Below are 27,372 nucleotides of genomic sequence, written 5' to 3'. Positions count from 1 at the left end.
GGGAGACCGGCTCCAGTCAGTTTATGCACCTAGCTCAGCATGTGCTCTGGGCCCACAGCTCAAGTTTCTGTGCAAGGGGAGCAGTCCCCCCTCCAGGGTGTGCCCCCTCCTAAGCACAATGCCTGTGCTATTGCAGCTCCAGGTGCCACTGTCCCCCTCCTTGCATCTGGGCTGGCCGCAGAGGCTGCAGCGCAATCTCTCTGGGGCCAGTAGCCGGGCTCACCAAGCTCTCAGACTTCCCCTCTTTAGGCCTCACAGCAGGCCAGGGCCCTGATTGCCAATTATATCCTGCACAGATGTGCCAGGTAGTAGCATCCAGGGTGAGCCAGCTCCATGATGCAGCATTTGTTCTTCTGTAGCACTAGGCCTCCTCTAGGCGCTGACCGCCATTTTGAGCGATCGCACTGCTGCAGTACCCAGGGCCCCCCCAGGTGCTCATAAAAAGTCAGGTAGCCCAAGGGCTCGGCCAGAGTTCCCAGGCGAATGCGTTGCTAGTGTGCCACCACTCCCGGCCAGTCAAGTCCCCACCTCACCACGGGATCAGCCGCCAAAGCTGCGGCCCAATTCCTTCAGGCTCCAGGGGACAGAGTGCTTCATTGTCACCGCACATCGCCCCACAGCTGTCGAGGGCCCTCAGTGGTAATTCAGCCCCATATAAGTGCACCAGGGAGCAACCCCGCTCCTCAGGGTCGCTGCCCAACCCCCACAACCCTGGCGCGATGTCAGCTTTTCAGCGTTGCCGGGACGGTCTAGGCACCGGCCGCCATTTTAGGCTTTCCTGCGGCCGCTGCCCGGGAACCAGTTAACTCTATCATCTGTGTCCCCTGGCCACCGGTTCCCGTCTAAATCCTCCTGCAGCTGCTTTCAGGTGGCTGCCATTTTTTCTCAGCCCTTTTCAATCATGCTCAATTCAAAGACAAGTATTTGTTTGTTAGCAAATTCCTTTTCAGGCAACAATATTGCAAGTACTCCTGCAACAAAACAGACTGATGGATAGATAAAATTATTTAGGAAACAATATTTATTACCATTATCAACAAATATTTTTCACAAATTAGTGTGTAGACAAGATCAAGTTACACTTACTCCGATCGTCTTCGAGCTTCCAGTCCATCTGGCAAGAACAGTTTTATAGTGGACACTATACACCCATGAGTCACTGCAGGAGGAGAAACATTTATAAAAGTCCATCAGGTCCATAAGATATTTTCTATATCACCAATATCAAAACATTAACTATGGACTATAACAGTGGAACTCATATTTATACAACCACAAAACCAGTTCAATGAGAATTATGGTGGTATTAACGATATGGTGATTAAGCAAGTAAAAGCGTTCACATATTGGTAAGGCATTCAAGAATGAGAAGAAATTGAAAAAGATAATAGAGATACTTCTAAGTAGAATTTGAACTAAGTTTTATGTGCATGCAGCTAAATAAATGACTGGATTTAATACACTTTATCCCTTTATAAGATACGCTCACAAGATGCAGAACATTATTATTGCTGTGACTATTCATTTATTTTAGTTTGCTTCACTTAACAATTGATGTAACTGATTAACTCGCACAATGCAAACAATATTAAACATTTTCTGCCACCCCACAGTATGTACAGTGCAACGTTCCTACCGAGCTAGGTTTCCTCTATATTAATACTAAATTCTGGTAGTAGGGTTACATACTATTAAGATCATTGAATTTTGGCAAGATTGTATAGTGTATTATATATAGAGACAGGCAGAATCACAGTTGAATTACCGATGGAGAACACTTGTCATCTTTAACCAAAGTATAAATAGCTTATCTTCAGTGATTGGAAAATCACAACTTTGAGTTATTAGAAAAGGCACCTTTCCAGAGGCTTTTAGTGATTTATGTAGTTTGTGATAGCATCGAGCTGAATAGAAGTTAGAGTTATTGAGTATGTATAAGAACAACAAACCCACGCTGTGAAGAGGAGGGAAGAGGAAGGATGGAATGGATATTTCGCTAACTTGTTACATCGTGACATTGTAAATACTGGAATATAACATTGGGCATGGAGAAAGGAAATTGTATGTGTCATTTTGTTATTTGTATAGCGTGAACCTAACTAAAAGACAGCCAATAACTGTACAGGGCCAAGGCAAGCATACAGTCAAGGGGAGGTAGCTGGCCATGATAGCGGAGGTACACTGTTACTGCACTGTAATGCAGTATTCTTTTAAAAGGTGAGTCTTCCACTCTCCAAATTTCTTACTTCTTGTTTCTGGCAAATAAAAGGTTGTCTGCCTTGGCGGCGTAGGCACTGGACCTCCGGGTCTGAATGAGGTATAGGCAATGTCTGAAATGTTGACTGACTGGGGCGAAGGATATTTTCAAGAAGAGCTGCATATAGTCAGCATAGCGGGGAATGTTGATGTTATCTGTGAGCAGAGACTCAAGCGGCTCCATGTAGGAGTTCAAAGTTACAGGAGACAGTATGGATCCTGAGGGACTCAACGTGTGAAGAAACTGGTGTTAGTTGGAAAGGTTACTGAAGGATGTTGTCAGTGAATCCCCATTCAAGGCTCAAGGAAATTGATGAGGATGGGATCGCTGACTGTCATACACAGATGAGTGATCCAGCAATACCCGGAAGCAGGGGTCATCCTCATCTGCGCCAGATGTGTTTCCTGTACAATGTGTAAGTTAGTGGTCTGCAGCGGATCAGAAGCTAGATTGCTAATAATTCAGAGGATTGTTATTATTGATATGATCTTGGAGTGAAGGGCAGACTCTTTTTTGATTGCTCTTGCTGATGAAGGATAGGTGAATGATGGGAGAATAGTTGGCAAGGTCATCAGGGGTTACTGTAGGTTTCTTTAGGTTTAGAAAGGAGGATCTGCATTGAGAGCTTCTGGGACGATGCCTTGAGTGAGGGAGGTGCTGACTGGTGTGTAGGGGTGAGAACTTTGATGAAGGATGAGAGGAAGACATTATCTTCGTAGGAAGTGGTGCTATGCAATTTAAGGAAGTCGTCTAGGTATTCAAGAGATAGGGCTTTGAAGGATGACCATTGCAGGAGTTTGAGAATGGGGTATGTAAGAACAGAAGCAGGCTTGGTATTGTCTTCGTGCTATTTGCTGTATTTTTAACAGAAAAAGAGGTTTACGTCATTGCACTTGTCTGTGGATCGTAGTATAGGAGGGTCGGAAAGGAAAATGATGCAGAGCTCGATTGTCTTGAAAAGCATCCTGCTTCTGCTAATGGCTTTACTGTCTGTGTTGGTGTAGTACTTTGCTTTGGCTGGCGTGATGAGCTGTCTGCATGTTGCATGGAAGGACTTCAGTATTATCAGGTGTCCCATTTTCTTTCAATTTTCTGTCTTGTTTGCAGATATAATATTCATAGTCAGCGAAGAGAATCATGCTGTTCAAGATTGCCTTGCACTTGTGAGTTTAAGTTGGAGCCCAGATATTCACACGTTTAGAAGGGTGCTAGCATTGTATGTGGAACTGGCAGTGTGAGATGATTTCAAGTATTAAGCTGCTGATGAAGAAATCTTTGAAGGATATGAAGGTTTAGTTGTCTCTTTTGGGTTGACCTCGATTAGTGGGCTGAACGCTGAGCAGGACGTTATGCACAGCGAGGCCGTCAGTCCAATCCAGGGCCATGGGTGGTTTACACTGGAATGTCGGAGATGTTGAGATGTGCCATCTTGAGTGAGCTGATGGAGTGACGTTCTACCACATGGAGTGTGTTGATGAGGTTGAGGAGGGTGCCTTCTATTAAGCTTGCGTTGCTTGAGATGTTGAAGTGACTGAAGAAGGTGGAATGGTGGTGAAAAAATAGTGAAATGACGAGTTAATTACTGCTTTCGTAGGTAACTTTAAGGCAAAGTGTTTGTGAGTGTGTAGTAAAGAAAGCAGCACACGTTAAAATTATGTTAGCCAATCGAAAAATCAATTTGGTTCATAGATTCAGCTAATATCCCAAAGAATTCAATTATGAATTAGGAAAATTAGTGGAATTCAAACCTAACATTATCCTACGTAGGAAAGTTGAAACTCAATACATAAAGTGAGAATTACTCCATTGGCCAATAGAGGAAAAGTTGAACAAGAAATTTTAAAAAAATGTGCGAATGAGATGCAACTAAATGGTTGACACCTATATTGATGGTTCAAAAACCTGATCTCTCAGTAAGGATGTGTGGCGACCTCTACGATTTAAACAATGCCATCTAGGTCAACAGACACCCTCGCATAAACAAAATGATATCCAGGTTAGGCCAGGTCAAATGGTTCGCAACCGCTGAAGTACCATCAAACTGAGTTACATCCATCGCCATGCCATGTGGCACTTCTCAATTTAAACATAAAACTATTCAGTTTGGCACCTGCCAAGGCCGTAATTCAATGAATAGTTAATATTTTGTTTGATGGTATACCATGCATGAGTCACTTTCAATGTTCAACGAAATATAGAGGCTTAAGACGATCAATTAAACAAGGTCTTGACAATATTAAAATAAAAGGGATTATCAGTCAAGCCTGATAAGTGTGGAATAAAAGTGGATAGTGTCTCTTACATAGTGCATATCATAGACAGGACAGGAGTTATAGGTAAGGACAAATTGGTTAATAATATACAAAAGACTAAAAGAGGACTACAGTAAAGACCAAAAAAGTACTGTGGTTTTTTTCAGTTTCTTCCTCCTCTCCCTATGATATGGTGATGGGTAATAGATGGAGCGTGAGACCTTTAGCTCATACAACATTTATTTGGTTACTCAGACTACCTCATCGCATTGACAATCATGCAGAAGATAGCATTACATAAATATGTATGATTTCATGTGTACGCACCATCTGAGACATAGATGCATGGAGATATGTATATAAGCTACTATGATGGACTTGATGTAAATATAACGCAATGAGGCTATTGTTAAACACTAGCAAAATTTTGAAAAAACAATGTACTAAAGGCTGGAATTCCTGATGCAGATGATTTAAGGTCATTTATGGCAGCTGTCATATTCCAGGCCAAATTCACAAAATAGTTTTCTGACAAAACGAAGTTAAAAGTGCTGCTGTCGGTTTTATGGGGTGTAAAATATTTCATCATACACATCGAGAAAACCATTCAAAATCTGCACCAATTACAAACTTCTGGTGCATTTAATGACTACAAAAGCTCCTCTAAGTACATTGAAAGAGAATGATGGACCCCTTGCTACCAATGCCAGTTGACCACCTGCTTGGACGAGTGACATCAGGTCTAAAAACGTGGATTCTGGCACCATTTCCTTACTTAGCTGGAATGTTGCAGGTCCTGCAAGCAAAATTTATAGTGAGTTTGTTACTAATTACTAAGTAGTTTGTGTGCGGCAGAGATGGGAAACATCTCAATTTTTTTTATGAATGGTTTCATTTCTTTCTCAGTTCCTGCTGTGCAGACAAAATTTTCAGAGGTCAGGAGAACTATTTTTGAAAATTATGTGAAGTGAATTTATTAATGAAGTGCAAACTGCCAACTTGAAGTTTTTGTAAAGGGTCTTTATGTGTGAGGGAAATCCTGAGGTGTTACTTATAGACAATGAGACACAGTTGGTATCACCACTTAAGATGGAAAAGAATCTTAGAGTCATAAAAAGACAGTCATGTACAATCCCAGAGCAAAGGGCCTAGTGAAAACAGTCATTATGGAGTGTATTTAATTGGCTGTGGCACATGGACAGCTGACTGTTGGAATTATGTCTCAAATGGTGTGGTCTAATAGAACTACTGTTAATGAGGTTACTGGACATAATGAGGAAGGAAGCCCAAAACAATACTTGTGTAGAGTGGTACAGACTTCAGTTGTCAAGTAGACAAAGCAAAAATTTAATTCAAGGTGAAAGAACAAGAGTTGACAGAAGAAATGGTTTGAACAAAAAGACGATTGTCAGATATAGTGATCACTGCAAACCAAACTGTTAAAATACAATATCCAAGAAATGTAATCAAGGAGAGCTCCAAAATTTCTGAAAGCATGAGTAACGAAGGTAGAAATAACTATTAAGATTGAAAATGGCATTGTGTGGAATAAGAGTGGAATCGTGGTTTGTGATAATGATGAACGTGCTATCAATGCAAACAGAGGAAGGAAGGTCAATATTAGGGGATGGGGGAGGGGTTGAGAATACTGTGTGAATGGCTTTTTAGATCAACTCTCTGCACTCTTGCAAATGATATCCAGAACCCACACGTCTTACATGATTTTTACTCGTGCCAGCAGATGTTGCATTAGCTTGATATCCCCTACTCCCAGACACCCAGCCATCCTCCTTCACCCCCACAAGTGTGGATAAGATATGGGGTACAGTCAGTACAAACCAGGCTCTCTTCGAATCTTCCTCCGATCAGTACTGATGAATGGACTTTAAAAATGCAGCCGTGTTACTCAGAGTTGACACCGTGCCTCCATCAGGCAGTGGCCGATATAGGTGCCCTCCAAAGGTGCAAATAACAGTCTTTCCAAAAATCACTGGGTATACCAAAGATTTTTTAGTGTGACTGTCATGGGTAAAGAGCCACCATTGACTTTACTATTCTGACTATTTGCAAACATTCCACCCATCATCTTTTGTGTGTTTGACGTACTCAACAGGTGACAGAATAATGCAACTGAGTCAATTATGGAGTCAATAACACACATTAGTTCCCCTCTCTTAGTATACCTTGGCTTCAACCTTATTTTTTTCTCACATGAGCTCCATAAAATGGTGAGGCTTCTTGCCACCTATGGTTTTCAGAATGGAAAACTGTGGGTAGGGCATTCAAAGTTTCATGGTGGTTGCATGAATGAAGTTGATCCTTTTCCCAGAGATACTCAGAGTTCACCCCTCCTGGCCCAGTACGACGGTGCATGCCACTACAGTATTACTCTTCAGTTTCTTTGTTACAGACATTATCAAAAAACAGGATACGGTTGATCTGTTCGTATGCTCGTTCAAATCTGGTACCTTTCACTTATTCACAAGCCTGGTAGCAATGATAGGAGGAAATGTTGAGGTTTTGAGAAGATGTTGCCCATTTTTCAATATCCGCTTTAGGGTGGGTTTCAGGTTCACACAGCAACTGGTGATCAAAATAAAATCACCTACAAAGAAATGCTTCTTAGAAATATTAAGTAAACCTTACGTTTTAGAAGTTCTTTCTATAAGTGCATGTAAACAGGAAGGGTAAATATCCTGGTATCAGAAACACTGCACCTTCACCCTCAACTGTCATATTTGCAATGACCACCTTTTTTTCTCCAGATTATCCTCAGATAAGTCTTCTGGCAGGTCCAGGAACCAGGAAGATTTTGTCTTCGATGAGGATGTGCTGGTCAGTGCAGGAGTTGAACAAGATGACATTTAAAGTGTCCTAGAAGGTTTCAGAGATTTTTGTGGCCAACTTTTAGGCTACAATGAATGGAGGAACATACTTCATCAGAAACTGCTTCAAAGGAATTAAATGTTCATTTATTTAACATCAATTTGTTAATCTTGCACATTTTTCCAGCAGAAGGGACACCCTGATTAAATTAGTTACTGAGGAGGGGACATCTTTTAAAGCAAAAACAAGCACTCTTTCATATGTCCTTTAGAGTCGTAAAGAAGAAAGACTGTCAAACGAAGCTACCTTTTGACACATGGTAGATGGAAGTAATAAAGACATTCTATAAAAAGATTGTCAACTGAAACTTTTTTAGGGAGCTATAAGTGCAAGGTCTGAAGAGTGCATTCTTTACTTCATTATTATCAAAAGAATGGAAAAGGTACTGAAATTATTTTCCCCTTGCTGAGGACCTAGCCACAGGCTCCCGATAAGAGCTGTACCAACAGTCTAGTATGGGGGTTTGAATGTCATTAATGTTTAAGTCAGTCATGTGATGAAACTGCTTTTGGGAGAACTCTGGAAAGGTACCACCTAACACAACATGCATTAAGATTTTTAGCTATGGTGCTAACTAGCATGTTTGGAGTTCAGTATACAATCACCTAACTGGCGGAAGTTTGTACCTAAAAATGAGGAAAATATACTGCAACATAGACACTGCTATACTAAATAGTATGCACGTTACTGCTGCTTACTCATGTGTGTGATGTTACCATGACTCCAAATCTGAACGTATTCAAGCATGTGAAGCGTTGAAAATTCCAATGATGGGCAACTCTCATGTGTCAAAGGGTTGCCAACTTGATAACACAAAGAATGTACAGCTGTCACTTATATGGCCCTGGGAAGTCAGTGAATATAAAGCCGGTATCAGATCATTTTAGCTGACCATTAGAGAGATCGCTTGGTTCACTGCATTCTCGGAAGAAGAAAACAGCCAGCCAGTAAAAAGGGAGGCACCAACCAACAGCCACACAGTGGCAGCGCTAATAGATAAACCTACTGGATCATAAGATGCTCAAGCCTAAGACACTCTGAATGATAATATGAATGCTGCACTGCAGTGTGAATACTTATTTCTTTCTCAGAGAAAACCCCAAAACAGACAGAAGAACCAGAATTAAACACACCAAATCTGCTTCATGCCCACCCTTTAACACCAGACTAACCCAACCTTCTTTATATTGTATGTAATATTATAAACAAAATATTCTAATATGTGCACTATTTCAAGATTATATAAGCATACCAAATTATCTGATTACACAGAATTGATTCATTCACTTACCTTTCCGGGTATTCTCTGTCACATCAACACCAAATTGTATGATATCACCAGAGAGGACCTCACATGGTGGACTTTCCTCAGAGCCACGACTCAATCGTTGACTGTTAATAAAGGTTCCGTTACTGCTTTTAGTGTCTTGAAGATAAAACTGTAAAAAAAAAAAAAAAAAAAAAAACAGTTTTCAAATCAATGTAATGAGAGAAAAGAATGAAAAGGTACAGAATATACACATTATATTTGGAACAAGAAGCTGTTAAGTCAAGCTTGTACGATTTCTTGGACATGGAGCTCATGGATCAGGCATCAAAAAATCTACTCACCCACTGGCTATGGCGAGATAGTTTTTTTTAGGTCGAGCTATTTATAGGACCTACTTGTCTGTTCTGTCCATTGAACTTAAATTGGAAAGGAACAGGTGAGCTGTTCATTCAGAAAGTTAACGAGCAATGAAGACAAATGTCAGTACGTGTTTTTAGTAATTGCTGCTTATTTTATTCTGGAAAATAGTGTTTACCTTTCTTTCCCCTTATTACAGTAAGAGGTTCTCGTCAGGCGATATACCTGACAATCATTACAAAAGGCTGCAAGATGTCAGTTTTGTTTTCTAACACACATTTAAACAGCTTCTAAATGTATAGTACATATATTTCAAAATATATCAGGAATTATAACGTACAATTTTGTGACGCAAACAAAGATTTGAATAGGAGCAAAACAAATCGGAGCACTTTACTTGGCGAACTCGATTTCTAAACTTTGTTTCTACACTACATAGTTTTATCAGTAAAACTGCATGTGGGTAGAAATTTTTGGAGCCATTTTAATGGAAAATCTGCTGATTGCAAATGAGTGTTCTACAGCTTTATGCTTTAGGTATTTATTAAAAATTATATTTAAACATGATTTGAGAAACATTACTGCCCCAACACTGACACTGTTGTTAATGAACTAAGAAGCAAGTCAGCGGTCATGTGTATCATATGTGTGACAAGGTTTGTATTTTAAATAGAGCAAAATGTTAGTATATTAAATCAAACAAAAAGTGTTTTTTGTACAGCAGATTTGTTGAAGCTGAACTCACGTGTTTGAAGGTGCTCTCGTATGTGATGATGAAAAAAATAGCGGCTCAGTGAATTAAAATATTTGCCAAGGATCACAGAATTTGAAACAAGTTTATGGGTCAAGAGCATTATAATTAGGTCGAGTAGATTATTTAAGTCACCAGATCTGCAGGTCTAGTAACATTTTTAGGATTTTGAGAGGCCCGTGGATGCTTAAATTGTTAACAGCTAATCAGCCTGCAGTGTCCACATGAAGAGAAAGTCAAGGAAAAAAACCCTCTTTACAACCTCATCCCACTTTTGAAAAACCTTTCTAATGTGGCAGGTGAAGAAAAACAGGTATTCCACCATTTGCACTATTTATAATCTTTTTATTAAGAAATGTCATTTTCACAACTCCAGAGGCAGAAAAGTACTCACTAAGCATTTAACAAAATATTGCAAAAAGTTGCCAGGATTAGCAAGGTTTGAGGAGCCAGTGAGCGAACAAAGGAAGCGAAAATAGAGGATAGTGGGAAGAGATGGAGAAAATACTTTTTCCACAAAGACCTTTAACAGAATGTACATCAGAGCTGAAATAATCCCAAATATTAGAGTGGTCACAACAGTGCCACTACTGATGGCTCTGGTAAACAAATAACACCACGTGTACCTTATGGCAGATTGGGGTCACAATATTCCCAATATTTATTGAGTATTGGTTCTAGTAAACTAATGGTGAGAGATCAATTCCGCTGGATGTTAGCTAGACGAGACACTTTCTACTGGAGAATAAACCTAACTTTCAACCCGTTACCTCAGTCACATTGTTATTGGCTGAAGGGCCACTTTAAAACTATAATTTTAATATCTGCAAAACATTGGCTTTACTTTATCACATCAAGTGTTACTGCTATTACTCCAATATAATAAATCCAGATCTACTTCCACACATGTAACAGAAACAACACTAGACAGACACTTAGCAACATCACATTTTATAAACAGCAAGCCATTTAGGGACTACTTTCACTCTGCTACACATTCAGAGACCTCTGTTGACTTTCTCAGTCGTCTCCCCACTCTACCTCTCAGTTGTTTCTCAGACCCTCTGTCATCTCTTGTCTCGTCTGAACAATAACAAGTCAATTCAGATTCCCTACTTGTGAATCCCTTGTCTTCACTTCATTATTTAACAACTTACTTACCTGAGGGGCTCTGAATATTTTGAATTTTGTTTGCTACTTGAGGGTTTCTTTATATGAAACCAATCACCTACCTTCACAACTGTTAACAGCCATCTTATCAAACTATGCTTTCCTTTCTCTATCTATCTATCTATCACTGTCTCTCTTTTTCGGTTAAACCTCATACAAGCGCAAGTCCTTCTTATTCACCTATGATGGAGTCACAGTGGAACTGATCTTCCTTCCTCAAAACAACTCAAAAGGTATTTTCTTGGTACTAGAATGTGTGGTCAGCCTGAAAACCACCACTCTTCTTTTTACGTCATCTTTCTATTCTTTGCCATTTTCTCTCCATTCAAATGTTTTCCTTAGCTACTCTGTTGAATGGTCCCACCATGCCATTAGCTTCAGGACAGTACCATCAACGCTTTTTATGTTTATTCCATTTTTCTGAAGAAGTGTTTCAATCTCCATGGACACTAACTATACACTATTGTTTGTCAATATGGGTGTGGAGTAAGCTTCCCTGCAGAATAAACTCTACAAAAGGTCTTGTTTCAATCCAAATCACTTAAAACATCTCGACCATCTCGACTGCATGTCTAAGACTACTACAACATACATTTGCTGTCCTTTATTATGGATAAGACCTAGAATGCCTAACCACACATTGTAAGCAATCGCTTATCACTCTTTCCACCAACACATCCTTATCTAGCCATCAATAAGTCTACCAAAACCTCTTTTGTTTTAGACATACCTTTGGTGTTCCTCATGCTTCAATTAGCTCTTCCATGAGTGATGTTGTTGGAAGCAATCTGGTACCATTTTATATGAACCCTAGCCTATCTTTTCCACCAACTATTTTTTACAAATTCTCTTTCTTGCACTGTTCACTGCTTTCTCTCCTATTACTCTACTCATTATTAATGACTTGGAACTTCTTGCACAACTACATCTTCCTCAATACTTTTTCTCTACTTTTCTTCAGAAATGACACCCCCCTCAATTTCACACACTCTAGTGTCCTTGTGTTCCTCCAATGGATTATCAAGCACACATGGTAACAATCTGGACAAAGTGTCTGCTATGTGATTTTTAACTTCAAGTATGTCCTCAACCTCAAACTTAAACTCTTGTCAGGATAACTTCCCTTTAGCTACTCTACTTGAAACAACATCTATCCCTTTTTTTTGAAGAAATTTTCCTTAAAAGGATTATGATCCGTATTAATTCTGAACTCACGTCAACACTAAAACTTCCAAAGCTTCTTGACTGCCCAGAAAATCGTTAGCTCCTCTCTCTCAGTAACAGAGTAGCATGTCTCTGGTCCTTTCGAGGTCTGTAAGGCAAACAATATTTTCCTTTCCATCACATATCACCAGGACTTCATGTAAGTCTTTCAAACTAGTTTCTGTGGTGAGCGTAGATTTTACAGCAGAATCAAAACTTTTGAAATTAGGAGCTTAAATTAGCTGCTACTTTATAATGTTAGTCTTTTGTTCACACTCATTATCCCAAACAACATCCACACCTTTCCTCAGCAAACTTTTAATTTTCCTATTCTTCTCTGCCAAATCCTTTAACAAAGTTATCGTAATATAAATCTTGTCAATTCGTCCTTGTTGAAATTGCTGAATGATGTTTACTAGCTCACCTTTAGGTTTAATACTACAAACTGAAGTTTCATGTCCCAGATATTCAATAGAGGTTTCTCCAAATTTGTACTTTCCATATTTAATGATAATATTGACCTCACAGAGTCTCAAGAACTTCTCCCACGCTTCCATCGAGCCCTCTCACATCAACTGCCCCCCTGCCCCCCCCCCCCAAAACCGGAACAAAAAAAAACAAAAAAACAACACATGAACCTGAAAGATAAATAAACCCCTTTTAATACTCTTTCCAAAGTTCTTTGGAACGCAGAGGCTACTTAGAGAAACCCAAAAAGATTCCAGCAAAACTGAAAATGCCCAAAAGGGTGACAAATGCAGTTAGATCTTTAGATTGTTCATCGAATTTGATTAGGTGACAAACCGATGGAAGATGGATGGTATAAAATACCCTGGCTCCATTCAAAAACATCAACATCTCAGATAATAGGAATGGGATATGGTCCACTCAGCACTCATTTAATTCTCTCAAGTCTATCTTACCTTTCCATTGGCCTCTGTTGCTGCAGCATTGAGGGCCAACCTTCTTTGCCCTCCACCTCTTCTACGATACCTTCACTTTCCAGCCTACGCAATTCAGCTTGCATTTTTTGTTCAATCGCACAGAGACTACCCTGCACCTTGTAGCACTTTGGCAGTTCCCCCTCAACCAAATGCATCTTATGCACATAATACAACCCACTATTTCTCAATTCCTTTAGTATTTGTGGAGGACCACTACTGGATTCTAACATAAAACCCAAGTTTCTTTGGTAAAATCAATTTTATCACCCTTAGAAGAAATATAAATCTTGCCACTATCTAACCTCCCTATAGGCGCAATCAACCCATTGAAGTTACATTCTGGTTTGATGGGCTCACCACCGTAGTCATACGGTCAATTGTCAGGTTTATTAAGATTACAGTCTCACAGAATTGTTTCTCGAATAACTTTTTAGAAATTGGTATAATCTTCGCTTGAGAGTCAAACAAAACTTGTGTTACCTTTCCTTGCACATTTATCTCATCTATGGGAATTTCTTTTTCGACAATTTTCACTTTCAAAACTATTTGATCACATTTCAAATTAGTGTTAGATTCACATCCTGCTATGCCTAATTGCAAAACTTTCCCACACTAGATAACCCTTATTATATACTAAGTGGCCATGTTACCACAATGAAAACAATTGCCCTGAAAACTATTTTTTCTCAGGTTTACAGTTCAACCCTTCAGCTACTTGTACTTTGTCCATTCTCTCATTATTCTGGTAAGAAAGTGGATTATAACATGTAATGTCACAATCTGTAGCAGGTTTAGTTAGGCTCTTTGACAAAATCCTTAGCTCAGTCCTTGGTAATTGTAGCACAGAGAAGTCAGACTTAATCAAAAGTCTAAGTGTACCACATTTAGAAGTATGAAAACAGTAAATACGTTAGAAAAATGACAAAAATCCACAACCATTGTATTATAAAAAGAGTCTACATTTTTAGCTTTAGACAGCAACAAAAATCTATTGAGGGAAAAATCACAGTAGTTCAATCTTTAGAATATAATACATCTGTGCAAGCAGCTTAGGAGTTTTGACTAATGCTACTTTGGCTACTAAACTCTTGGACAGGTTACAATGGGTTTGTCGCATGGGCTCTCATTATCCTAATGAGGCTGCTGGATTCGGGCTGCAGCATCACCTGAATTGTGGGGAACTAAGGGCCATATGTACAAACACATTTTTCCATAGACACAGAATGGGCAAAACTGCTTGCTACATCTGGCCCTAAGTCCAATCCCACACATGCGACAACTGTCGGCCTAATCCGTAACGGGGCAGCTAGAAGCACCTCATCTCTGCCCAAGAGCAGGGATGATTTGTGGCAACTGGGCACATGACAAGATGACTTCCCTGGGAAATCATGGTAAATCAGATCTTATCTTTTTCTCTCAGTTACATTAGTCTCACACATGCAAAGACAGAGGCAGAAAATGGTTCAATGAGATTTACTGAATCAGTTGCGTCTTAGATAAAATGGCATGAAATGCAATAATTAGAATGACACATATTAAAAGCAAAATGGTGACAAGAAAAGTGAAAAAGGAAAAAGTTCCACCATACTGTCACTATGCAGAACAACCCTTCCCACTTTACAATAATACATCACTTCCTGGGGTTTTGGCCAGAAATAATCTTGGTCTGAATCCAACAGGGATCTAATCTTCTTCACCAGTGTGGAGCTCTAGGAATATCCCGAGGGAGCACCTAGCATAATGAGACACCTTGAAAACCGGTTCTGCAACAGCCTTTCCTGTCCTCCTCAAGAAGAGATGCCAGCCTCTTTAATGGCACAAAGGAGTTGACAGCCGATGGTGTTATTGGCATCTGCTTCACTGAGGTGGTAGACTCTCTAAAGCTATATTATCAGTCACCACTCTCAGGAAGCCATCCTACTGGAGGAAGTCACACCTCCTCCCACTACGAGTTTGATTTGTTCCCTGTTCCTGGGAGTGCTTCAAACTTCCTTCAGCAGTTTAGAAGATGCCCAACTAGGCTGCAATGGCAGGTTTGGAGCCATGCTTTCAATTTGTCATACCTGTGGTGGCACAACACATGCTGCTGTCAACTGGTGACTTACTAGCCCCAGTTACCCAGAGTACCATAGACTAGGGTCTTATAAGTAAGTTAACTATGCCAACCAGAGATCAGGCAATTGCACATACACTATGGAAGGGCCAGAGCACATTCACTGGACAGCAGAGCACAGTGCAATACAGAGTTGGCAAAAAGAGCACCTAGATCAACAAAAACGTGTGGGGCAAAAAGTTGGGGTGAACCTCCAAAACACCATTTCCCTACAATACTTTGAACTGAGCCTCTACACACGACAGAATGTTATGTGTTTTTTTTTTCTATAACCCAAATATCAACTGAGGTTGAGTCATGTTTTTCCACAATTCAGCTTTAACCTTTCCTATATTACACTCAAGCACCAATTGTTCTCATTCTCTCGTCCCCTTGAATTTAATGAAGATTAAGCCAGCATATTCAGATCTGCTATATCATTTTCAATTGTTTCTCCATTTATGTGTATTCTCTTCCCAAAATGATACCTTACTAAAAATGTACTCACGTTGGGAAGATAGCGGCTATCCAGATCATTCATAGTTATTAAAATTTAAGGGACTTGCCACTGACAAATCAGGGAGATGGTCAAAAGCTTTGTGTCAGGCCACAAACAGTGTATAAGTATAGCTGTTTTTCTCTGAACTTAAAGATAATCACATACTCTAGCATAACGTTAAAGCACTTTTTTCCATTTCTTCCAATTTAAAATAGGTACACAAGGAGATCACAGAACAAATGGTGGAGCTGTGACATTCTGCATAATGCTTGGATTTCTTTAACCCAAGCTTAACGAACAGCACTATTTTGAAGTTCCTTTAACAATTGTACTCCACCATTCGCCTCAATGTTTGAGTGCCCGCACAAATAAACACAATTATTGCCACACGATATGCAAATATATATGATCTTCGTAGCTTTGTTTGTTCATGTGTTTCAGTGCATATAAACATATATCCATTACCTTTGTTGGCCTGTTTCTTTTAGTGTCACCAAACGTTATTGAATATACTTATCAAATAGCTCCACCTGTTGTTCAGTACATACAGTAACACTGTACGTTTTGAGTGGTCTGTGATAAACTGCAAAACAAGATAAGCGTGGCCTACTTATTTCCACATTACATTCCAACTGTCTGCCTAAGGCAAACCATCACAAAAAGCCACAATAACCTTTGTGTCTGTTATATGTGTGATATTTGCCCAATATGCTCCACAGGTCTCTGGGTGGTGGGCTTATTCCTGCATTTTATTTAGTCAATACATGTCCCCATAGGGAATGTATTAATTGACTACATTGAGTTTTGGGGTCAAGAGGCAACTAACGTTACATCAAATGCATGATTTAAACTATAAATCATAAGGGAAAGAGAAACAAAAGATATATGCTTTAACTGGTGAAAAACACGATTTAAACTTAAGAAATCACAGCTTCTCTCAGATTGGATGCCAGAATACTCAGGCTTGTGCCTCCTGCTTTGACTAGTTTCACTGGGTTTGGGCTCAGGTGTGCAGCCACAAGGAACCTCCAGTTTCTAAGGCTTAAAGCCAGTGAGACGCGAGACCCTTGGTCTCTTCAGAACAAGCACCTTTCCTCCCTTCCATTCAATTCAGTACTGTTTTCTGAGGATTCTGCCATTACCAAGGTGGGTTGGGGATAGGAGAATGGGGAGCGCACACCTGGGTGCAGAGGAGTTAATCACTGAAAGAGATGAAACGGAGAGAAGAGGCGACTTGTACATCAACAACATTAATTAAAATGTACACATGATGCAAGAGGGTTCAACAATTAGTAGTACATTTACATGTGAATATTTACTGCTACTGCAAAGGAGCTATTTCAAAGAAATCACTACATACAATGTATTCCTGTTCCAACAAAAGTCGCAAGGGTAGCAGCTGCAACTTTATTCAGTTTGTTCTTCCCAATTCTTGTACGTTGAACATAGACCAAAGAGGAAGCCAGTTTTTCCAGTTTTGTGAAATACTGCAAGATGAAACACCAGAAATCATTCTAGGTGTTACGGAGAGTACCCGAAATTTCAAATGTCCCAATCCGAGTATATTCTTTGCCTCAAACGAACAACTTTGATAAAGGCAAAAAAAGATTATAGTAACATATAACAATAACAATGTAGCTCCGTAAAACATTTGTTTACGCACAAATGACATGGTTGCAGTGGGGAAATCAGAAATGGAAAGGTAATTCTAATTGTGACCAAAGATGAGGGACTAAAGATGAAACCAGTTTAACTGTGAGGATTATGTTAAGAACGTAGTAGCCAGAGTAAATTCTGCAAAACCACAAATGAATAACAAAGCACTTTCTGAGCTACTTTACAACCAGTGATGATGGAACCTCTTCAACCACTAATTAAAGCTATCAACGTAAGTAGGAAATCATACACATAGTTTTTCAAAACACTATGAAATTAGAGGATAGCGCACCATGCAAAAACACGTTGACAGTGACCAGGAAATCCAAGATTGCTCTCAGAAAATATGGTGATTAATCCACTGGACATACTAGGTAATTTATTGTTGCAATGGGAAAAGGCTTGGGAACCAACGGAAGATTAGACTGGGTATCATACAGGTGCAACTTAAAATTCACATAATTATTCACTAAACATCTATACAATTGATGAAATATGGATAAATGTTAACAATGTAGAAAATCCACCCTGCCAAAAAAATGGATAAATGATAATGCAGGAAATATATGCATGTTTTTAGCTGGACCATATAGTTTTGCTGGCTTTAGAGCTAAGTGCACTTTATCCCAGCTAACCAGTGTTAAAGTGCCTGTGCTCCCTCTTTAAAATTGGTTGAAATGGCATACTCCTAAAACTGTATATTTTGCTTGTCTTTTCCTTAGTATATGGTACAAAATGTGCCCAGGGCCTGGAAGTTAAATGTCTTTTTGCGGGCTGTGCCATCCACTAAGCAAACATGACTTTAGGTCTGTCACTGTAGTCTGACTAGAACTGTGCAAAATATTAATAAGCCAGTCCTATATGGCCTTGTAGACCACAAAGCAAGGTGCATGCATTTAAAAGTAGGATACGTAGACATTTACCATTAAAATGTCCTTACAGCAACTATCAACCTTTTCACTTTAGGAAAGCTGGCTGACCCATCCCCATAGAGAAAAAAGGGATGGAAGATTAAAATATTAATACTGAAACTCTGGAATGAGAGCAGTCAAAATAATAATAAAACAACTATTTTTAATAGTTATCAAAAATCAATTTCAATGGTGAAGTCGGAATTTTACTAAATAAATATCAAGTAAAAGTAACTAATAGAAAGTTATATTTCCTCCATCTAAAGTTCTTGGAGGCTAATTTTCATTTGCTTTCCAACTTTTCCCAGCCAGTGCACAACATCTGATTAAGTGTGAAAAAGATGTGAAATACCCATCCTCCCCAAGAAGCAAGGAACCTGAATGGGCAAAGATGAATCCAATGAGACTCGTAATATGCAGCAGGACAGGGGCTGCAGAGCCTCTGTTTGACAGCAGAGAGTCAAAGCATTCCTACAGGTCTGCTGAGCCACATGTAGCACTCAAAAGAGAGAGAAAAGAATGCCAAGGCAATTCTTGTGTATAAACTGTCTAGTTTTCTTTAACAAGCTCAAGGTTGTGCACTCCTTCAAACGTAAGTCCTTTATTAACCCCCCAGGTAAAACCCTGGTTAGTTGAGATTGGCAGAGTTTGACACAATGTAGCAGGGAAAGGTCTAGACCCAAGCTTAGCATATACCCAGTAAAGTCAATCTACCTAAGATCCATGTGGCATTAATAGATCAACAGACACTTCCCAAAGCACTACAAACATAACAATTACTGACTTGTGAGGGGCAATTCTGCTGTGTGAACTCAAGGAACATAATTTTCTTCCAATCTATGTCTGCTCAGGACCATAACCTTTAATCTATAAATAAGATATCTCAGAATGGACAACCCAGGGCACTAACCAGCTAAGTAGACTGAAAATAAGACATACCATCAAGGGACTTGTAGAGCTGTTCAAAGCTGCCATCTTACTAAAAACCATAAACTGGATGTCTGCCTCACACTTTTTCCATCCATCACACTGCTAACCGCTTTGTCCCATAATACAACAGCCACACCTCGGTGGTCATTACGTATGACATGGAAAAACTTCCTACATAGGATCAAAACAAAGGTAGCACCTCCAACCACACCATCAACATGGTGTAGCATTCTACCCATTTAGGCTAGGGCTTCAGCACCCTACAAAGAGGAAGTAAGAGCTCTATTAGTGTTGCAATACAATACAATTCAATACGATCATACGTTTCTACTACCAGACATTTGTCTCTGGGTTTATTATGGGTAAAGTGGCTGCTTCAAACTGGATTTTAGTGTTAGGTGTGAGAGCACACTGGGATTACCATAGTACACTCCCAAAACACATCCAGCCCTATGAGCCCAAGAGGACTGTGGCAAAAGACTTTGACCATCTTGAACAAAATGTGCAAACTGGGCAAGATTGGCCCTGTGAATATTTATCCCATTTGTTTGGACATGCCTAGGAGTAATTCCCACCCACTAGTTCATGTCCAATATAAAAATGGCATCTCCAGACACCCTCTCTAGAACAAACCTGGACCCGTGGAGGAACATAAGAGGGTTGGACCAACTGTCTGTGACCTGAGGTGAGCCCTGAAGGAGTGGACCTGCTCACTGTTGTACCCAGAATAAAGAAGTGGAATCCAAGGGTCCTAAGGTCGACCGTCTATTCAAGCTGCAAGGACACAAGCTACTGGGCACATGCTACTAGAGGCCTTTCCTGCATCATCCAGCTGACCAGTGGCAACTGGACCTGGACTGTACCCTACTGTGTACCTCTATCTGACATCTTGTGAGTCTGTAAGATCCATCCCTGGGGTCCTAGGGAGACTTTAGAAGTGTACTTTGTGGTGAACTGGGACTTAAAGGACTAAGTCAGAAGGCAATATCTTTTACCAAGATGAACCTGGTTAGCGCATTCGACCGCTGCACCACCATTGATAGCCTCAAATTGCACCTATGCCCTGGTCTGCTACGACCATTGACTATCATTAGCACTTCATGCTTCTTGGTGCTATTCCTACTTAAAACTTAAAAATTCATATCTCAGGTTTCCCTTATAGAATTTGTCATTTGGGTATACCCTTGTTAAATTGTATTCCATTCTTCTAAATTGGTTTGGGATTTTTATTATTTTGCACTTTTACTTTAATACAGTTTCAGTACTGCCTAAAATCTTTACAAGTTGGCCCCAGGTAAGCCTGTCTGCTCTGTGCTATAGCATGGGCTTCGACACATGGTAATTTAGTGTTTTTGAGGGTTCAACTTGACAAGGGTTATGATTATTCCTTGAGGTGGGTAGTCACCACCACAAATTATAATTCAAGGTCTTAAACTTTAATATAGAGCTGCGGCCAGAGGGTGACCAGTTACTCACATAATATGGCACTATACCACAAAGCAAATCTTCTAGGACAAGATGAAATTCCACGCAGCCATGGTTGTGAGAACTGACAGGAACATCCATGTTATTAAAAGCCCCTGCAAAATTAAGAAAATTGTTGTAGGACAAGGTCCAATGGTAGCACACAGAGGGAGGCAGCCAGACACGCTCTTTGGGAATGAATCCTAACATTCAAATGAGGACAGGGGCATGCTGCAGAGTCTTATATTGCAGCTAGTGCAACCCCAAGAAATGTGACAAAATATGGGTGCAAATGAACAGACGGTATGCTCGTGACAAGTCTTTCATAAACAAGGCCAATGCCATTCTGAAACTCTAATCCAGCAAAAGGGACGACTGTTCAACATTGTTTTTGATGATTTATTACTGTACACTTGTATACTGTGTGCTGTTTTTATCAAAGGTTTCAAGAACTCAAAACAGCACACCCAAGTGTGTTCACTTAGCATTACATATTTACGTGGAAGTTCTTTTTACCTGTTACAAACCAATAAAGATTGTTTAAAAAAGGTGGATGAATAACTTTAGAAAGCAGTGGAGATAGGCTAGACCACAGACATATCCAACAGATGACCTAGCTGTTTATGACTTCAGATGTATTGAAACCACTAGAAAGACGCTTCTTACCAGACAAGGATAACAAAAAACAAAGCATTCATTCACTAATTAAATGACTTTTTTCACTAGCTTTCTGCATTAGGCAGGATGATCACCACTTAGTCACAAGCAGGAGGTGGGAAATAAGTAGGTGTAAAATAAGCCTCATCAGGCTGAGACAGCAATATAAGGAATCACAGATCTACTAGGTACTTTCTCCCTGTGTGTCCCCCATTTGGAGTCACAAGAGCAGACTGAAACCCAGTCCAATAAATCGCAGACAGGGGATGTGGTGTGGTTGATCTCTTGGGGAAACACACCATTACACCCAGAAGTGGAGTATTACATAATCACATGGTGGTATGTGGAGACATCTAAATCCTGATCTGAATTACAAGTCGACCCAGTCAGTACAAATTAGTTTCTGGAGCAGATAACAGGAAGGGCTCTCAATACAATGTTCGGTTTCTGAGTAACTGTACTCACCTCTGTGATTAAACAGGTCTACTCTGGAACCCCTGTTCTTTCTTCACGCCAGACAATTTCTGAAGGACCATGTACTAAACATAGTACAAAGTGTGCAAACCGGAGATATAAAAAGCAGCTTGAGCTGCTACAAAAGACTGATGGCATGATACGGTCGTAGTTTGGACTCTTGCTCTGAGCAAGACTGCTGGTTTAAGGATAACAGTACTTTTGTTTGTAGGCGACTGAGTCTTTCCTACAACAAGTCGCAACTGTTGTCCCAACCTTACCGGCTCACTAGCAGTACCTCACCAGAAACACAATAGTAAAAGGTGATTTATGGCAGTCGTTTACCCATGGACTCAAAATAAGATATCTCAGGGTATGTCGTGGTTAAACGGAGATTACCCTTTTCTCACAGATATATTATGTCTTATACAAAACACAGGCAATGACACAGATGCAGTAACGTTATAATAGCTTTTTATTTAACATAACTGCAATTTGCGATAAGTTGCATGGACTGCAATGATTAGGATAATTAATATAGCACGTAACAGTATTGTGAAGAAGAGAGTCATTGTTATGAAGACCCCCACCATTTTGCAATACATGAAAAAGATATATAAGATGGAATATGCCCTATTACCCTCATGTGAATAGGCCTAACCTCCTACCTAAAGGAGAGCTGGGTTTTCTAAACCTAATCTGCCAAAGCCGTGTCCATGAGAGGAGTCCCCAACCCTCGTTACCTTGGAATGAGGTCTCTATCTCAGACTCCGTTGGGACACGAAGACTGGGTCAGCGTCAAGACGATTGCAGCATCGGTATCAGCGATGGTGGCGATGCCCTCTAGTCGGAATCCCTCTGATTATCTGTCTAAAGTGTGATGTATTTATACAGATCTACAAGATCCCCTGTCGTAAGTGTATTCCTAAACAATAGATAACAGGCATGCTTGGGATGGCAATTAATATCAACAATCCCTCGAAAGTATAGAGAGGGAAAATTCCTAAGTGTGAACACCTACTGTTTGTTTGTCTTTGGTGCTTGATCTTGACGCCTTGGAGCGGTGACACTGATAATGTAACTCATAACAAGTGGCCTAACTATAAACAAGGCAGCCATCTTAGAAGAAATAAATAATGAAATGGGCTAAGACAGAGCAAGCTAAGTAGGTTAAAAGTCACTAGGTGACGGGGGCACGAGTCTACAAGCCAGAGGCTAAGCTAACTCCTGCTATCCCATTAAAACGAACTAGGATTCACTACAATACACACAGCTTGAAACCAGAATGTTGAGGCATAAACTATCAAATCCTAAACATGAGGGGACTTGAGAGTGAGAAATGTGAGGCCCACAATGCAAACCTGCAAGCGTGCTGGGTGTTGGTTCCAACCACCATAATAACTCAGTAAAAAAACAGAATAGACAAGGGGGGTCTCCTGGATCAGGTAGGAGTTTGTAGGCATATACAAGACACAAATGTTTGCACGTTGCCTGGTGCATTAATTCATCCCATCACAAGGTGGTGATGCAGCATCCATGCCATAAGGATGGACAAGTCAAGCCAGGACCTGGGGATATTGTTAAATCCAAACACATAGGACATGAATTAATAAGAAATTAGCCTTTTTGTTGATGAAACAAGTGTGATGCTTATAAAGATCTCAAACTTTAAATGGAGGGTCGGGTTTATACTCTGCACCAAACTTATTAACACCGTCACTATCATTCAGTCACTTATTAAAAGAGAAATTAACATCATTCAGTTCTGTATATCTCGCCAACAGAGAACATCTTCTTCCAATGGTATCCTTGCACTTGCACCAAGCTTTGGAGTCAATTCATCTTTGACATGTATGATAAACTGTAGCTCTGTTCTGTTACCATTTAAACTACCTACAGTTAATAGCACAAAAAAACTTTCAAAACAATTGGGCTTGATATTCATTCTTCAGCACCACAAGCTAATTTCACTTCTAAAAGACTGACTTTCAATGCTCAAGAAAGGAGGATAAGCGGACTCATGCGTTACACCATTTCTGACCTTCCCTCGTGCCCATACACTCAGGCCTAAGGAATGCGAGCACATGTTCCCCAGTGGCAGATTTCAGCCCTCTGCGACTCTCACACTGGGTGCAGCTTTCTGGGTGTGCATGGGTGGATGCAGGAAAAGAGAAACACCACACTCAATTCAAACGTTGCATAATGTATGTTACAGGGAAAACTGGTATCCAACAAAACACTTTATCATTCTTTTCCTATATAACCCAATTATGTACAAAACGAATATAGAATAAGTAGAGTCTCAGTTTTCCCAACGGCTTATGATCAAATAAATGTGCGATTCATCAAAGTGAAAAAGAAAATGCATTTTTTTATTTTTTTTTGGACATGCATCTCGTTGCCTTTGGACTCCAAATACAGATCAGTCTATGGTACTACAAGTAAGACTGCTCAGTGTATTAAACTCTAGTCACTGACATCGTCATGATCGGTAGGTCAATATTCAAATCTTAGTAAGGTCATCTCAGCAGTCTATCCCTTTAAGGTCGATAAAGAATTAAATTGAACACTCATTACACCACTTCGAAACGGCAGCAGTAATGAATTAAGGGCTATAGTGATAAAAACAAAAACAAGGTGATGTTACAATGGCAGCATTCAACAGTGCCAAAGGCTGATTATCAAATCCCAATGAAAAGATTTAAAAAAGCCACAATTTAGGTACAAATTATGCGTTAAATAAATATGCAGTTCTTCTCAGAGATCACTCGGTTAGAAATGTATCCTAACAGCAAAGAAAAATGTAGTTTTAGATTAGTTGCGTTCCAGGCATTTTACATGAGCATTTTAAAAAGTAATTCTTGGTTTTAAAATGTTACAGTGGATGTGAATATACCTTGTTTTGATAAACGTGACATTGTCTTCTGACTATTCATAGGTCACTGTTGAAAAAATAATCATCGTCCTTCTAAACTGTGAACATTATTTTATACCAAATGAATTGTAGGGGAAAAAGAAAAGGGGAGAAGTGTCATTATAACTCTGGCAGGTTTGGGCCAATGGATTGTTAAGGAGGAACTCACAGAGAAAGACAATCTTGCTGCATTATTGGCAAATAAACTTTTGGACTTTAGATGCTGTTGTGGCTTTGGTGAAGGTTTAGAATAAGCCTGGGCGGAGTTCTACTATGCGGAACTCCACGAAGTGTTGAATAAAACTCAGCTGTGCTATGCAGAGGTCCGCGAGCGGTGAAGTTTGGGCAAGTGGCGCTGTTTGCGCGGATTGTCAGTGCCAGGAGTTTCTCCTGCGCTGTAAAATCAGTGCGAATGGCATCACGTGGCGCGCCAGAGGGCGCCAACTTCTTTCTGCCGCTCGAAAAAAAATTCTACTCTAACGACAGCTTCCTCAATGTGAGTGGCAGCTTTCTCAACGTGGGAGGGCGTGACCTGTGGCAACCACCCGTGTTCAGAAATCTCACAATTTCTCTCATTAGAGCTAGCCAACTTACTGTTGGCTAGCGTCAAATCTCTTGCTGTAGCTTTGATGTGAAGAAAGTTATAATAAACACTGTTGCAAGTAAAGGCAATATTTTAGAAAGAATGTAAGCTGAACACTGTAAAAATGCTACAGATTAAATAAGATCAAAAGTAAAGTGAACTGAGCGGACTTTTAGATGGTTCCTTGCCTCTGAGCTCTACCCACTGTTTATTAACTTATGGGGTATTAGAGAGGATATTGGCAGCAAGAGACCATATCTTTATTTAAAATGGATACTGAAACTCAGCTCTCCACCAGCAAACACCTGTGGGCCCCCCTCTCATTCAAGCATGAACATCATAGGATAACACAAAATGCAAGACAATGGACAGACAAGATTTAAAGGGCTTGAAGCCTTGCTCTATTCACCACTCAAGAATACATTCGAGCAACCTGCATTGTTAGCGGGCTTCCTGTCGAACAAGACAACATCAGTAACTTCATCAGGCAGCCAAATGGGCATTAGTTGTTGTCTTTCACTCTCCATACATATAGATTCAGTGTTTGGGAACTGGGCTTGAGGGCCTCACCATCCTGCCTGCAACAGTAGATCCTCTCTCGATAAGACACAAAGAGGTGGACAAGTGCTGAGTGCCAACAGACTGGCATAGAAGAACAAGTTACTTACCTTCGGTAACGCATTATCTGGTAGAGACTCTATCTAGCTGCAGATTACTTACCTTTGAATACCCTGGAGCCAGCTTCGAATCCAGAATCTTTTTGCTGAGCAATACCCTACTTGCGCCGCCGGGTGGCATTCGGATCCGCGTGGCTTCGTCAGCATCGTTGGAGCCATCTGTGACATCATGGTCGCCTATAAAGGCGCCACCCCAGCGTGCGTACATCAGTTCTTTGATCCACAAAGAGCAAGTTACTTACCTTCGGTAACACTTTCTGGTGGATACATTAGCTACCTGTGGATTCCTCACCTAATGAATTCTCCCCCATGCGTAGCATTCGACTGAAACTTCTCTCTCTAGCTCTGCAAGTCGGCTAGGACGTCACAATTGCCCGACTCCACGCGGCTCCATGTGACGTCATTGTGGCAATAAGAGGTCCTCGCCGCTGTGCTGACGTCAGTTCACGCCACTTTTGACGTGCCTTTGAAACATATATAGAACATCGACAATTTACACTCTTAAGATTAACAAGAATAAACTTTATAGAGAATCTTCATGTAAAAACTTTTGCACAACTCTTTAAAAAAGAGCGCATACCATCATGAACGGTTTCTAAACTTTAAAATAACCTGAATTAGCACGATCAACACATATATATATATATATATATATATATATATATATATATATACACAGAAACATTGAAATAAAAGCACTGAAGTGCACATCCAAAGAGATCCTGGCGCAACCAGACAGACTACGGGGAGGTGGGAGGGACTGTGAGGAATCCACAGGTAGCTAATGTATCCACCAGAAAAAGCGTTACCGAAGGTAAGTAACTTGCTCTTCTGATGGATACAACTACCTGTGGATTCCTCACCTAATGAATAGAGTCCCAAAGCAGTACCACCTCGGAGGTGGGTGTCCGTCTGGTCAAACCAGGAACTCTTGCAGCACAGACCACGCAAAATGCCCATCCCTCCGCACCTCCGCATCCAAACAATAATGCTTCACAAAGGTGTGGAAGGAAGACCAAGTCGCAGCCTTACAGATGTCCACCATCGGAACACCTCTGGCCAAAGCTGATGAGGTCGACTTGGCCCTGATGGAATGAGCCCTGATCCCCTCATGAGGATCCTTCTTCACCAAAGAGTAACATATTTTTATACAAAGAACGACCCACCTGGAGAGCGTTCTCTTATGGACGTCCTTCCCCTTCCTCTTCCCCACGTATCCAATAAAGAGTTGTTCATCCAACCGGAACTCTCTCGTCCTGTCGACATAAAAACTGAGAGCCCTCTTGGGGTCCAGACGATGGAGTCTTACCTCCTCCTTAGATGGAAGCAGAGGAGGGTAGAACGTCGAGAGAGTTACGGACTGTCCCAAGTGAAACGGAGACACCACCTTGGGGAGGAAAGCCACCATGGTCCTCAAAACCACCTTGTCCTTATAAAAAGTGGTGA

At 40.4% G+C, this 27,372-nt stretch overlaps 1 protein-coding gene across 6 annotated transcripts in view; it reads right to left on the bottom strand.

Annotated features, from left to right (window-relative positions):
• The window catches only part of SLMAP (sarcolemma associated protein), a 793,819-nt gene that overhangs the window by 692,011 nt on the left and 74,436 nt on the right, over positions 1-27,372 (bottom strand). For all 6 annotated transcript variants that reach the window (XM_069206475.1, XM_069206474.1, XM_069206478.1 and 3 more), the window contains exons 2-3: positions 8,687-8,834; positions 1,087-1,159 (exon numbers count right to left, since the gene is read on the bottom strand). In XM_069206475.1, coding sequence (XP_069062576.1) covers positions 1,087-1,159; positions 8,687-8,834 — 221 coding nt within the window. The remainder of the gene's footprint in view (positions 1-1,086; positions 1,160-8,686; positions 8,835-27,372) is intronic.

This window comes from Pleurodeles waltl, chromosome 9 (genome assembly GCF_031143425.1).
Source record: "Pleurodeles waltl isolate 20211129_DDA chromosome 9, aPleWal1.hap1.20221129, whole genome shotgun sequence".
Classification (NCBI taxonomy): domain Eukaryota; kingdom Metazoa; phylum Chordata; class Amphibia; order Caudata; family Salamandridae; genus Pleurodeles; species Pleurodeles waltl.
This window is presented reverse-complemented; position numbering and strand designations above follow the sequence as displayed.